Raw genomic sequence first — 15358 nt, 5'->3', positions numbered from 1 at the left:
CTCGCTCGTTACTGCATTCTCCCTCGCAATATGGGGTTGACTAAGAAATAACTAAATCATTGACATAGACTTCTCGAAGTAATTAATATCCATGGTGACACCACCCACGGTACTCGAGATCCAGTTATCAAATCTATTCACACATCGATTTTAACGATCTGAAAGTTAACTATCCCGGTGGCCCTGGTATATCTGATTTCGAATACTCCCTCTCTCCCCTTGAGTTGTGATACACATGGTAGTAATGTAGATAATATTGTCGATGAGGATATCTGCATTCTCGATCGTCGCAATGAGAGTATCGCGAAATATGACCCAGATCTGTCTGATTGAACTAGTGAATGCCCATATAATCCAATTTGGTGTTCAGTAACTGATCTGGCCTGCAAAGAACTGATTGCCGCATTCGATACTTCCAGACGTGCAGATACTATCAACCACTACCACAGTGCTCGGCACACCGTTACCAATACTAGACCGCCTTCTGCAAATTGCAACCGATAAGGGGGTTGATGGATGTTGATTGTCCAGACCAATCGGCATCTTTTGGATCAATTATACAAATGGATGTAATTGATCTGACATTCGCAAGTATATAACCTGGAAGAGTTGATACTACAGCAAGGGCACTACGCTCTGTCCAACATAACTCGTATGCTTCGGCATAACTCGCCTAAGAAATCGTCCGATAAAAGCTCAGTGTCATCATGATACTCATACCTTTGGAAAATGATGTAGAACTAAATTCTATATTAGTATAATATCATTAAATTGATTAATGATCAACTTGAACGCAATTCATATGTAGTATACAATCTTGAAAAAATTCTTTAAAGCCGAATATGTGGAATTTTAATACCTAGCGCTCGTAAATATACATCGGTTTGTCTCTCACACATACATAGAAAGATTTATTGTTCTCCGACTATACGCTACTGTATTGGAAAACATAACAACAGCCAAAGATATCTGAATTTAATGATGACTCGATGCACCCGACGATGGGTCCTAGCAATATTATACGCACATGCACGTGCTCGTGCACTCGTGCACAGGAATAACAAACATAAACTACTGAAAAACAAAAAACGAATACAATTAACTAATGGCGTACAACGTTGTCGAATCTCGAAATGAATCAATACAAGGCAACGGACGTACTATCAGAAGAGCACAAAATGAAGATTGACGAAAACCGATTGAAATACATATTGACGGAGTCCCCATGTTCGGGTTTGACTGACATACCTACAGCAGACGATATAGCATAACTTCTACTAACACTGTACAAACGATCACAAAAATACTATGGTTCACGTTAAACTTGATGTCAAATGTTGTACAAGTTGCGAATTTACCCAACTGCAAGACTCTTGTTAGTGTTAATGATACAAAATATATCAAAATAACCTACTATTTAAGTACGGAAACGTGAAAACAATTTGTAATTCGTATTTTTCCGATTTGTGCGAGTAATAATTTTGCAAACAACATGTTTATTATCTACATAAGAATTCGGTACTCGATGGTCCCTTATTTAAATTGTGTCAACTTGGTTTATCAGGATTTAAGAAAGGTATACTGTACAAGTAAACATTATGTAAAAAAAATCGTTCCAGGATATTCATAACAATATAAATCACTTTTATGGAACGTATGATACATTAGTTCGTCTGGCACATCTTCCAAATACATTTTTCGAATACAATTCGCTCCAATAGCCCCATATATGGTCCAGTGAGGCAGTTCTGTAGTATATTAAAAATATTGTCAAATATTACTTTTGTGCGCGAATTACATTGTGTTACTGTCATTAATTTATTGGATACTGATTCCAAGTATGGATATACCCGTTTCCTAGCTGTGGGACCTGCTGTGGTGTATACTTTGTGTATCGATGAGTCCTTGTATCGAGGCGGCGTATTTAGATTACCAAGGCAACTAAATCAGTCGATGATCAACAGATAATGTTGCGAAACAGATGGTTACTACCAAAAACAATATACCTGCGAGCTATACGAAGTAGCATCGCTTTTAATGTTACTGACCCCATTGTTGGGGCACAATCAAAATTACCTGAAATACAAATATACAACAGGGACTCAAGCACAATATATCAATTGCTTGATGAACAACAAAAGAAAATTCACATATCGATATTCACCATGCGAATACTCTACTGAATGACTATGTTCAAATAAGTCTCATGTATAATTGTTTTCCGTTGTTATTCCCAACTGGTGATGTAATATTTTACCACAAGACAGCACATTACCACTTCATTTTCTCCGCTTTTACTGGGATATAAATAAAACCAATTCAGAATTCATTTAGGTTTGTCATTCTTAAACCGTTTATGAAAATCGATGGCTAATAATGGAGCCGTTAATGGTCCCACATTCAAAACCAATTTTGAATTGGCTACAAAGATGCCAAAGAATTATATTGCTTTTTACGGCAGAGCTGTACAAAAGTTGAAAGATGCGACTTTTTGTACTCCCTCTTCAAACAGCCCAGCGCTCTAGGATGGCAATTAGAGATAGCGAGTAGAAAAGCCTAACGCACGAGGGCGTAGTGTGCTAGCAATTACATACATATATGATACTATTGTATGCTATACGTATAAGTAGTGGGTGTTAAAAACAAACACATTTACACTCGCTCACACACTACCGGAGTAATATTAGGAAATAAAAAACAATATATGATTAATCCAAGCAAACACACTCTAGCAATGAGGATAGCAGTTTGCGTATCAATCTCGGCGGTCTTCTAACCAAGTCACTTAGTAACGTATTCACAACACCTGCTACTGCCGAACCCACCGACGGAGATCCAGCCATAACGGATATCGACACCACGCAGGGTAGTACCAGCTCATCACACAGGATACCACCACCACAAGGAGTGCTTAACCACGCAGAAACTCTCCGTGAATTAGCTTATCACGAAGTGAACCTAACAAAGATAGCGAAGAAACTCGGCTACCCCGCCCCTCAGGCTATTTTTTTCTCTCTCTACAACACCTAATTCTAGTACAATTAATACTATCACAACTACCACCACCAACGCAACTCCTCCAGATAGTTCCACACCAAAACCAAATCCCACCACATCAACAGGTGAGAAGTCTGCTGCGATATCCAGCGATGATGTTCAAAACTTGATTCATCAAGTACATCGACAGAATGCCTCGATCGAACAACTGAAGGGTACTGTCTCAGTCCTCTCCCACCATGGTAACGAAACGAAGACCCATCGCACAGTGAAAGGCACTTCTACTTTACTGGCTACGCTGGGACAGTCACTTCCGGAGGCACTCGAGGCCAAAACAATCAAAGGTAAGTTGTCGTTGGCAGAGACCAAGAAGAATAACCGCCCTCTTGCAAACTCTAATAACGACAACGTTATACTAGCCTTTACTGAGAGTACTGTAAGTCTGCGCAATAAGCGCGAATCATTCTATTCAGCAGCGGATGTTATGCATGCATCACTACTGCGCTTTGGTTATATGTGGCGCTTTACACCTAATTTTAGTACCGACGAACCCGCTATTGACGATATGATCGCCTACGTTATACTTATGGCTGGCTGGTCAAACACACACACCCCAGAGAGTGTAGCTCGTTTTGACGAAACACTTCTAGTACCGATAGTCTCATACAACGAGTTCACCCAATACGCATTGCTACTCCCACAATTGCTTGCTACATTTCTTATCCTAGATGCTAATCGTCGCCCGAATGCGACATGTCACCGCTGCCTGTTTGAAGCTCGTTTCTGCACATGTAATAACAGTAACAAACGCTCGTATGTGTCGCAATATCGTGAGTGTTTCGACTTCAACTCGGCACGTTCATGTACACATACGGGTTGTCGTTTCTCGCACGCATGCTATGTTCCGGGTTGCATCACACCCAACGCACATGCTGCCCCAACCACGCTTGAATCTCTCAGGCACATCGTAATCAAGTACATCCACACACATACACTTCAACAAATAAGTTTCTTCACCACCAGTTACGTCTACGCCCACATCTACTCGAAACCTCTCACAGAACGAGGCACACCCTTTTATATTAGCAAACACACGCCAACGCCCACCTATAGTACCAAATCATCAACGTATTATTCACCTCCTCTCCAAGTTCAAATATCCGGACTCAGAGAACGCACAAATGCTAGCAGATATCTTCGCCAATGGCGCATCAATTGGATTATCAGGTCCTTTACCAAAGGCCTTATATAGAGAACTACCATCTGTTAGTGAGCATATACCATGGCTAAGAGCCTCTGTTGAAAAAAAAACTGGAACAAAACGTACTTATCAGCCCTTTATCATTATCCGAAGTACGTACATACTCATATTACTACCTATCACCTATCGGGGTTCTATCTAAACTGCGATCCGGCGGCTCTCTCAAGCCCCGTCGCATTCACCACTTATCTTACCCTCGTCACTCGAGTATCAGTTTTAAGATAGCATCCAGCGAACTCAGCTATATCAAGCTCCGTTAAGTACTTGACGATGTAGCTGTCGCACCCGTGGGATCAACGTTGTCAGTAGTGGATATTCCAGCGGCCTTCCGCTTGGTTCAAATTCGGCCTCAAGATATACCGTTGGTCGGATTCGTGTTCGAGCACCATGCATATTTCGAGCGGGCCCTACCATTGATCTACATATGTAAGATTCGGCCTATCAAGGCGATATTAACGCCTTAGAGTAATTAAACGCGTAGGTAAAGTCTAAGTATCGTGAAATTCAAAGTAAAGAAACGAAATGAGTCTTTTAGTAAAGTTAGGTATGCCTCGTGACAACAGCAATACTCTGAGGGATTGTGAGGCTGAGACATTGACTATATATAATCCTCTCAGTACTGTTTTCGCCGAAGGGATTTTATTTAGTGTTTCGTTGTCGCTCTATTAGAAACTATGGTATGTTTCGTTGGGGCGAATCCGAGAGACTCATAAAATCCTAACTTTAGAAAAAAAATTAAAACAAAAAAGAAAATTACTCTTGATGTCCATAGTTAGTGCATTAACCAATAACTTGCCACTTATCAAGAATTACCGACTTAGCCTTCATCAGACTGGCACATCTGGTTGGCTGATCGGAGGTTAAACTAGGTAACGCTAATAGTCCCTAGAAAGCTATATTCGGTTGCGCCATCTCGCTACCGAAGTATTCAGATATAAATAGATTTGGAAAGTAAATATAGTTCTATTAATAGAACTAGACCAAATCTTATATTTGGTATTTTACTGGGGCCTTTTAATGGCCTTGTCCAAGTATCTGATATGTAAAATGGAAAAGCGTTAAACACCATTTAGGAAACTTAAGTTCCCTGTACTATTAAGAGCACGTTTATAGTTTACGTACTGCTTAAGAGTACGTTTATAACATAGATTTTAATGTGGAGGCCCGGCTATTACACGTAGTAGTCCACAGATCTTTGAGTGCCTGGGCGCCGCTCTCGATTTTATCTTTCTATCTACAGGCTTGTGTCTCCGCCGCTTCGTTGACGATTTCCTGGCGATACATGGTCCTGGTAGGGGCAGACAAGAAGCAGCCAAGATCTGCGCACCGTTTGCCTTCCTCGACATCTCAATCGCCGTTGAGAAGTCCGCAACCTCAGTTACTGTAACGGGATACATTGGTGTTCTTAAATATATCAGGGCCCGTACGGTTGACCTTAGCGCCCATAAGTTGCGCTTGTACAAATCGCTGCTGCACGGATGGCGCTCTTGCACAACCGCAACCGCTCATGACATCGCCTCGCATATTTCCACAAGCACTACCGTATACTTCTCGAATTTTCTAGCTGCCACGTCATAACCCCTCTCACTACAAGCACATTAGAGTTTCGGAGGAAGTACGCCACGATATTCGTTCTTGAATCCGTATACTCGACAGATGGACCGGTACATCCCTTCTCGTTTGCCCTGCCATTGCAATCACAGTTGCTGTGGATGCGTGTACGTCGATGGACGCAGGAGGTTTGATCTCCACAGGAGAATGTATTTTCTACAATGGAAGGAGCATCATCATTACCCTACCAACCAGGGCGGCAAGCTCTTTTCCATCACTGCACTGAAACTCCTGGCGATTGTGTATATGACCGACATCTTTGGATCGCTTTGGAGAGGTCGCAGTATCCTCATTCTCTCCGATAACGAAGGAGCGGTGGCGAGCGTGACGTCACGCACCTGCTCGATCGCAAAAATCCTGAGTCTTGCATGAAGCCACATTTGCAGCCAACCTTCGACTACAGTAGCATTTACGCATCTTTTATCATTAATAAATATTTTGTATATAGTCCTCATAACGCTTCTGCACAACCTTACATCACCGTGTAGGGCACTTCAGCACTTTGCCGTTTGCTTCGGACATCAGCGTGTCAACTGCGCTCACTCCAGCAGTAACAGGCGAACCGCTACGCCATTTCTTACAAGAGGTTATCCAATTAGCTACGGCTGCGTCGACTCGTGCAAGCAGCAACACTGCACAACGACATTTTAATGATTTAGCTGTGCACGAAGGCTTGATCTCCGCGTCGGATAATCTGGCAGGCACTCTCCCAGCTGGGGAAGGCAAATGGCTTCTTTACATCAGCTGGTTAGGGATGCGGGGGTATCAACCTGGCCCCATTGCTTCGTACATGTCTGGTATACGCCGAATGTACAAGATGGCAGGCGCAGACCATTCAGCATCCCAAATTCCTGTCTAATTCTGCTGCGGAAAAGTATAAAACGCTGGTAAGCTGAACGCGGTCTATTGCGCATGAAACGTGAGCGCGGCGGTATTACCCCCAGCCTACTACTATTACGTTTCAGCCCTGCGATCACACGTTACGCGAATAATATAGAGTGGATTCGCGTTTGGACCATTACACTGCTTGGTGTGTTTTGTCTGTTTCGCAGCGGTGAATTAACGACTCACCCGCACCTTCAACCCTAATCAAAGTTTATTCACGTAAACCGATCAAGGATCCGTGTATTCCCTGATCATATATTACTAACACTTCCTTCATCCAAGACTCAACAATGCAGGCCCACCACAGTTATCTGCCCGTATCACCACTTACTATTATGACTCTCCCTCACAACCAACGAGCAAGCTGACAGTCACCTCTTCTCCTTGAATAATGTAGTGGTGTGGTTATGAAGGCCGAGTGGTCGCGAAAATTCAAATACCTGGTCAAGGCAGCAGATTTGGACCCCAAACTATACTCTGGACATTCCCTGCGCATCGGAGGTCTGTCCGCCTTGAAAGAGTCTGGTTTATCGGACAGCGATGTAAAGGTTCTCGGGCGTTGGACATCGGATACCCATCTAATTTACTGGCGCCTCTCGGAGATCGACCACGCACGCATAGCGTGCACATACGTTAAGTCTCTGCACACTGCACAAGCACAATGCACAAGTGCGCACACAAAATAGGCGCTCTCGCCGAAGCGTGCGATTCATTCCTCATCGCACTGAACGTTTCAAGCCTTGAGAGAAGCTCGAAGCGCAACATTCGGGTGGCGGCGCTCGCGGAAGTTCGTCCGAGCTTGTGTGGGCATGATGCAGACAGCGCGTCTGGTACATCATGTGCGCACGCTCCACACAAGCCTCACAGCAAAAACAACAGATTTCAACGCTCTTTGCTCCCCCATTTAAAGGATATTAATGAAAGTAGGCCATTATCTAAATAGGGATTACCTTCTTTCGACGTAAAACAAGTTTCAACCCGCTTAGTTTACGTCCAAACGCGATATCGCTTTATTCTTTGCCAGACGCCGCCTTCGCCCCAAAACCGTCACTTCCCATTTCCGAGGAATAAATGAAGGTACTCTTTTCTGGTATATGAAGCGGTACGTTTCTGGCATATTGACATTTATTCTGTGCATCATTTTTTTTGTTCAAAACACAAAGAGAAGGCCAAAATCAATCAAAGGTACAGAAATGCATTGTTCTGAGGGGCACAGAAACTATAACATGGATGACGATGAAGCAGAGATAGTTATCCGTTTGAGGTCACAGGCTATAACATGGATGACGATGAAGTAGAGATAGTTGGAGGTCTCAGAGACTACAACATGGATGACGATGAAGCAGAGATAGTTGTCCGTTTTGGGTTACAGGGACTACACCATGTATACTGGACAATAGGATGCACAGAAACTACAGTACGGAAGTGATAAATTTATATTATGCACCGGACATATAGTACAACAAAATCGTCGATGGGATTGATATTGTTGTCCGTTTTGGGGCCACGGAAACTACAACTACGATATGGATGACAACGAGACTGAGATTATTGTCCGTCGTGGGGCCGCAGGAACTTCAACTACATCATCGACGGGATTGAGATTAATGTCCGCCGAGACCACAGGGACTACAGTTCCCACTGGTCATATTTGAAAGATTTGCCCACGTTGAAAGTAAACTTTTGAAAATGTGCCAAAAGTAAAAGTCGAAATTAAACGCCGAGGTGACACGGCTCTTTTTATTCCAAAGTTGAAAATGGACGCTTCAAAATAATAAAAATCCAGGATATACATTGAGGTGATCTATACACACTTACCACTCCGATGGTGCAGATCGGGTTTGATTGATCAAGCTTTCCGTTTTAAGAGCAATAGTCTATTTTAATTTTCTGTGCATGCCATTCTGCTTACTATTTTTTAGTAGAGGAAAAGTTTGCGATTCTGCAGTTTATGAGCAGCACGGATTATAGAGTGGATATAGAGGTTTCTGCAAATCTGTCGCATGATTATTTTACACACCAGAGTTTATTTGAAATTGTTGTCATACCTATTTTATATTGCCTGATGTTTCCTGGCTGTGTGACAGACGCACGGAAATATCAATTAAAGACATTGTAGATCTTGCGCTATGTATAGGTATATACTCTGTGACAGTACGCTCCCCTATAGATACCTTCAGATCTGCGCCTCCCTGATATTGCCTTATCTTTTATTTTGTATTTTGCCAATCTTTTCTGTTACCGGATCAGACAGTTGACCCTTTTCGAAATTACACCTGCGCGGCGATAATGTAAGCACGACTATCTCTTACAAGCACGCGGGCATAACAATGTACAAGTTTAGGCACGTAACTTTCCAGGATATCGAAACTCCGGGCAAAGTATATCGTTGATGTCGCCATGACCGCTCGTCAGCAGTGTATATGAGCAACAGATCGTGGGTAGATATTTCACGCCGGTATAGTTACGGATGTATGACCGTATCGGTCTTAAAAATTGCGAGCGCCGGAGAGGTTAACCGAATTCAACATGATATCGCCATTTATATGTACAAAATCAATTTTACACAGCTGGTTTTAGATGTATTTCCCTCCATCAGGTATTCCTAACAGCTGTCAGAGTGTCAGTCAGTAACGGTTTAATGACCCAGCACGTCAATTCCTCTGTTCGGTTACTATCTTGTGACTTGGGGAAAGGATCGTTTAATATGTTGATACACACGTCACGACACGAGGTACGCCAGTAACAGTGGTAGGACTCCATCACAAACCCTACAGTGCTAACTCGCAACTCGCGAGGCTTACAAGCGAAACCAGTTTCCCGATGCCCTGGAACGGGTCATCTGTATCAAAACAACGAGAATAAATATTGCTCGCAGTCGAAGTAAAAGTCTTCAGCTGAACAAAGCTCGTATCTTGTACAGTGAAATTTCTTGTGCTTTGCTGACACTTATACTTCAGCCTTACACTAGTTACCCTTTCCCGCCTTAGCAGCCAGTACACTCCTCTTTATAGAACACAATACAATAACAGTTTGTCTACTCAACAATAATGCATCTATCTCACCATAGGTAGAATATGATTCAACCACCGAGCCTCTCATAGCACTTTGTTCACAGATGAAAGCTACTTCTCCACAAGCACTACATTTTGACTCGCCACATTCTCTCCCCAGGCCATCGTTTCTGTGCACACCGAGGTACCAATAGCACGAACCTTTCAATACATTAAGTCAATGACCTATAACAATGTATACAATCTGGATGACTACAACACATTTTCTCTCTGTTAAGGTGCTTCTGGCCCGTTACCCATGAATAGCAGGTGCGCTTCCACGTACAGCCGTCGTCTCATTGTCCCACTCAATGTCCACTTAAGGCATCGGTCAGTGAACGTTTTACTCGCTTGCAGACGAGGAAATGATACAGCGAGACAGGAGACACTAGTCACAGCCTTGTGAGACAGATTCTGATTCGTGACACTGACATACTCCCACCCCTTCATCCGTACCCTCTCAAGCTTTCCTCACAAGTACCATCTGCTCTTCGACATACGCCTTCAGCCCTGATTCGCCTCCTTCCCTACCCAGGCCACTTTCCTTGTGTCCGCCGAAGGGGTCGGTAGCCGGTAAATCCAAATGCTTGTTGACCCACATCATACCACTGTTGAGTTGCATACCGACATCCACGCAGTGATCCAGGTCTGTGCCCCATACGCTGGAGCCGAGGCCAAAGCGCGTGTTGTTGGCTCGCTCGATGGCTTCTTCCTCTGTGGAGAGACAGCATTAGGCAGGTGAATATTTGATATAACAGCACATTCTTGTCACCATCGAAGACCACTTCACTCAGTCATCCGTGATTGTAGTTTTATGTGATTGGAATTGTGATGGACTTGAGCGGATAAAATACGCCACGAGCATGAAGGAGAGAAAACTCCCTTTGTCGCCGTGCGGGATATTGTCTACACCCACCAAGCTAGCATTTAAGAATCCCAAATACGCATAAAATACTTCTGGTCTTGCCAAAAGTGGAAACCGAGATAGGGCCCTTTTACACCCACTTGTTTGTGATCGTCACACGACTTATACAGCGGGAAAATAGAGCGACAAACAGAGAGAGAAGCACTCGATCGCAACGTATGACTTGTCTTCTATAACTCCCAGAAGTCTCTCAATGATACACACAATACAAATGTTTATAGTCAAAACCCCCGAGCACAAGCCCATGCGTGGACACACATACAGAAAAACAGAGAGTACACAAAACAACTGGAGAACCACACACTGGTGAAACGACGTAAGGGTGCACCTGCAGCTGTGCCACACTTGGGACCCACCTGTATCGTACGCGAGGATTGGCAGGACAGGACCGAACTGTTCCTCAGAGACAATGCGAGACTCGTCGTCTACCCCACTGACGACTGTGAGCGGGAAGTGGTAGCCGCCCGCACCCGACAAGTCTGTTGGCAGACCACCACAGTGCACTGGGAATACAACAAGGAGGTAAAGGTATGAGGATGAGAGGATATGAGAATATGAGGAGCACACAACGGATGTGTATGAAAGATACATATATATACATATATACTACAGGGGGCATTGGGAAACACAACATGTATGAGTGTGCAGGGAATGTCTGTGTGCATGTTCTTTTGTAACTGAGAATGCTTCCTGGAGGTACCTGAAAAGCACGTGCACTCGGTGTTAGTGATAGCTTGAGTGTGATATGTCAACAACAGCGGCAGAAGGTAATACACCGTATGTACAACTCTGGCGAAGGTCTCTTCCATGACCTCTACATCTACCGAGGCATCCGCACACACAAGCAGGAATCTAATATTCAGAATTAGGTAACTCAACCATCGATATGTGTACCATAAGATAACTCATGCATTAACACACAAGCAGGAATCTAACATTAAGAATAAGGTAACTCAACCATCGATACGTGTACGTAAGATAACTCATATGTTGACGGGTGAACAATATATTTCAACCACACACCCAACACAGCACTAAGCCATCCCATAGTAGACGCCGATTTCTACTGTTAATCGTCCAGTAATGAGTGCACCCACTAGCCCACACCACACACAATACAAGCGCGTGCACTCAGCAGCCGATTGACGGTACCAGTATTCCTAATACCAGCGATATCCAGTAGCAATTCAACCACTTTGTCTCACATGCCATTCAATCACCCTAAAGAGTGATAGAAAAAGTAGCCGGTAGTAGCCACCGCCTCGCACTACGAAATCAACTGGCAGAGGCAATGGCCCTGAACCAGCGGTGTGCTTCACTCACTCAGTTGCCTTACCATTGATTGAAAATACCTGTAGCCCGGAAACCTACAGTAACTGTAGTACAACCCACCCCTTTATGCTACAACTAAACCGAAGATGCCCGTATCCCGTAAGCATTTAGACTATACAAATCTATCAGCACCACCAGTAGCATCACGTAACAACCCAGGTACATTGCACGCCACATCCAATTAGTTAGCCATACCCGTCGCCCCGTTTGCAATAGTATCCTGCAACAGCTCGGTCACCTTGTTGAACTGCATCTTGTTCTGTAGTGGCCCGTGTGTTGTAGCCTTCTCCTGCCCGTCGCCCACAGTGGCGGCCTGTGCAAACCCGCTGATGCTCTCACAGAACTCGGCGTGTAACGCACGCGGTACGTACACACGCTTAATAGCGCAGCACACCTGCAAGCAGGAAACCAATACTTGCCATCACTCGGGTGCCATCAACGTAGACGGGGTAGGGAAAGTTCAGAGCGAGAATAGGACAAACCTAGAACGAGAATAGAACAAACCCAGAACGAGAACAGGACAAACCCAGAACGAGAATAGGACAAACTCAGAGCGAGAATAGGGCAAACTCCGAACGAGATCAAGACAAACCCAGAACGAGAATAGGACAAACCCAGAACGAGAATAGGGCAAACTCAGAACGAGAATAGGACAAACCCAGAACGAGAATAGGACAAACCCAGAACGAGAATAGGACAGACCTAGAACGAGAATAGGTGGTATGTCGCAAACGATAGTCATAGGGTCTTACTACTTATAACAGACTCCTCTCCGAACATCGGCCCCTCACAGACCACTGGTATCTCATTCGCGTTACCTGTCCCGTGTTTGCGAACGCTGTGGAGAAGATGCCCTTTGCTGCACGGGGCACATCGGCATCGGCCAGTACGATGGCTGGGTCATTGCCACCCAACTCGAGTGTGCACCGCTTCATGTGGTCTGTGCAGGCCTTGCGTATGGCCTTTCCCGTGGGGACTGAGCCTGTGAACGAGATCTGTTTGTAGCAATTGCAGTGTATATGAGAGCCGTTTGGTTACGCGTGGGGCGTGCGGGGTGATCGCGCAGGATTAGCCGGTGAGCACGTGCATGTGTTGAAATGTATATATGTACCGGCATATCAGAATAAGCATCGTAATATCCGTGTAGCTCTCGCCGGGCCTAAAGCACTAAAGATTCCTGCACCTTCCCTCCATGAACTCATACGCACGCATGTTCAAGGGTGATATAAACAAAACAGGATGGGTGCCAGTTCACAATCATGTATATTCCATTAACAAAATAGTCGTTAGATCGGTGTCGTATGAATTCAGCCAGTGGGTATAATAGTCAACGTATACGGGGATAGCATACAATTATATATATATATATATATATATAATTATCTGTAGACGTGTGTGTGCAATCATCTACACTCACCTTAGCGATATCTGGATGCGCCACAAGACGTTCACCTATGTCGTTGCCACCAGCAATGACATTGACCACACCTGGAGGGAAGCATTCGTGGATGATACTGCCCATCATCAACGAGGTTACGGGTGTACATGGCGATGGTTTAAACACCACAGTGTTGCCGGTCAGTACGGCAATGGACACCTGGGAGATTGGAGTGTGGTGTGTGATATGAAGGATGAGGCAATAGACATTCCAGGTATGAAAGGTGTGCACTGGTCTATGAACGTCCCCGTGTGTAGCGCTAAGTAGATCTAATAATGTAACGGGCCTTAATTGGGGCGGTTTAAACACATCTATCACCAGTTACGATGTCAGGGTATGTGATGGTATAGAGACATAACGTAAGTCTGGCATGGCATTGGATCTCTTTGCTGTAATAGGGAAGCATTTACATGCCACCAAATTGCTCTACATTGGCAATAAAACTTGGGCTGTCTGGTGCATTTAAACACATCTGAGTAATATGGACGCGCACAATCATTGTTGTTCGATAATACTTGTACTCAGAGTCGTATTTGTATATATACCTGCATATATTTCCGGGTCTGCAGAACCGGATTTGGACGATCACAATTGTATAGGATTGGATAGTATCAACGCATACAGGGTTTGATACAATATATCAGCAATCAAGAATTCGAACATGCATGAATATATATATATATATATATATATATATATATATTGCCAGTGTAGAGTTGGTATGGCTCCGATATATATATATATATATATATATATATCCATACATATACATATATACACAAACTGCAAAATCTGTTAACTGTACTACTTGCCTGTTCCATCAGCATACTGGGTGGGATTGTATTGCACACGTTCAGAAATATACCAATCCATACCTTGGTGGCCGCAATGAGCAACGGAAAATTCCACGGGGCAATTGCACCCACAACACCGAGAGGCTTGTACACCAATGTAGCACGTTCCTTGTTCGTATCCCGGAGAATCTGTATGCGATTATGGAGGCCAAAGATGAGTATAATTGAACGCGGATACTGCTTTGTACATACTCTACATACTTGCTGTGCACGGTTCAGGCACGTAGTTTGATGATTCTAAAGAACTTCTGAAAGCTTAAGTCGTCTATTATTGGGTTAAGTACGAAGCCTACAATCGGAGCAATACGTTTGACAGGACCACTCAATTGATAGCCATAGACATATACTTGCAAGCCTTTACGGCTGATACTAACAACAACTGTGACAGCTCTATTCACTTGTGTTACATAATCAGAACTGCCAGATACGCTCACAGATGCTTGTATCTACATCAAGGACGGTATCCTTCCGGGTTGATTAATCTGTGTAGTTTTGTTGGACTTCTAAGTGGCCAACAAACAGTGCACATCATGAGGCATGCAGATCAATTGGGTGCTTTATATATCACACTTCACCTGGCTCGACTTAAGCACCAGCCTACTTTGATTTTCCCTACACTGCATCCCCCGCAGGTTTCTAGATATACATCGGATACAAACCTATAATCATGTACCTTCGAATCGATGACTGAGGTGTCTTGTTTGAGCTTCATCTGGTCCACGGTAGCCCGGACTTCAAACCGTGCATCTCGGAGAGGCTTGCCTTGCTCAAGCGTTAACCAATGCGCTAATTCGTCGCTGTGTTCTGCGATCTTATCGGCGGCGTTGAATAACATTTTCTCGCGCTCCTGAGTAAGGTGAAGGTATCGATTATTACTTCGCATGAGATCGAGAGAGAGAGAGACACACACACACACAAACACTCAGACACACACATATATTCATAATATAATATACAGATACATATATAATATATAATATATAAGCATATACATATACATAT

General features: G+C 43.9%; 2 protein-coding genes across 2 annotated transcripts in view; one reads left to right on the top strand and one right to left on the bottom strand.

Annotated features, from left to right (window-relative positions):
• Positions 1-1647: 1647 nt before the first annotated feature.
• Positions 1648-6394, top strand: SARC_07706 (hypothetical protein; the record flags this gene model as incomplete). Its single annotated transcript, XM_014298342.1, has 4 exons — positions 1648-1654; positions 3084-3433; positions 3726-3810; positions 5499-6394. 4 exons carry the CDS (start codon positions 1648-1650, stop codon positions 5834-5836), a joined length of 780 nt encoding a protein of 259 aa, XP_014153817.1. The 3' UTR covers positions 5837-6394.
• Positions 6395-9324: 2930 nt separating this feature from the next.
• SARC_07705 (hypothetical protein) overlaps positions 9325-15358 on the bottom strand; it is a gene marked incomplete at its 5' end in the record, with an annotated part of 6833 nt that continues 799 nt past the window's right edge. Inside the window, 7 exons of the mRNA XM_014298341.1 lie at positions 9325-10521; positions 11089-11235; positions 12260-12458; positions 12883-13059; positions 13482-13661; positions 14378-14485; positions 15030-15203. Of these exons, the coding sequence (XP_014153816.1) occupies positions 10268-10521; positions 11089-11235; positions 12260-12458; positions 12883-13059; positions 13482-13661; positions 14378-14485; positions 15030-15203 (1239 nt within the window). The 3' untranslated portion in view covers positions 9325-10267. The remainder of the gene's footprint in view (positions 10522-11088; positions 11236-12259; positions 12459-12882; positions 13060-13481; positions 13662-14377; positions 14486-15029; positions 15204-15358) is intronic.

The sequence above is a fragment of the Sphaeroforma arctica genome (assembly GCF_001186125.1).
Source record: "Sphaeroforma arctica JP610 unplaced genomic scaffold supercont1.629, whole genome shotgun sequence".
In the NCBI taxonomy this organism is placed as follows: Eukaryota; class Ichthyosporea; order Ichthyophonida; genus Sphaeroforma; species Sphaeroforma arctica.
Note: the sequence above shows the minus strand (reverse complement) of the source record. Positions and strands in the feature narration are given on the sequence as shown.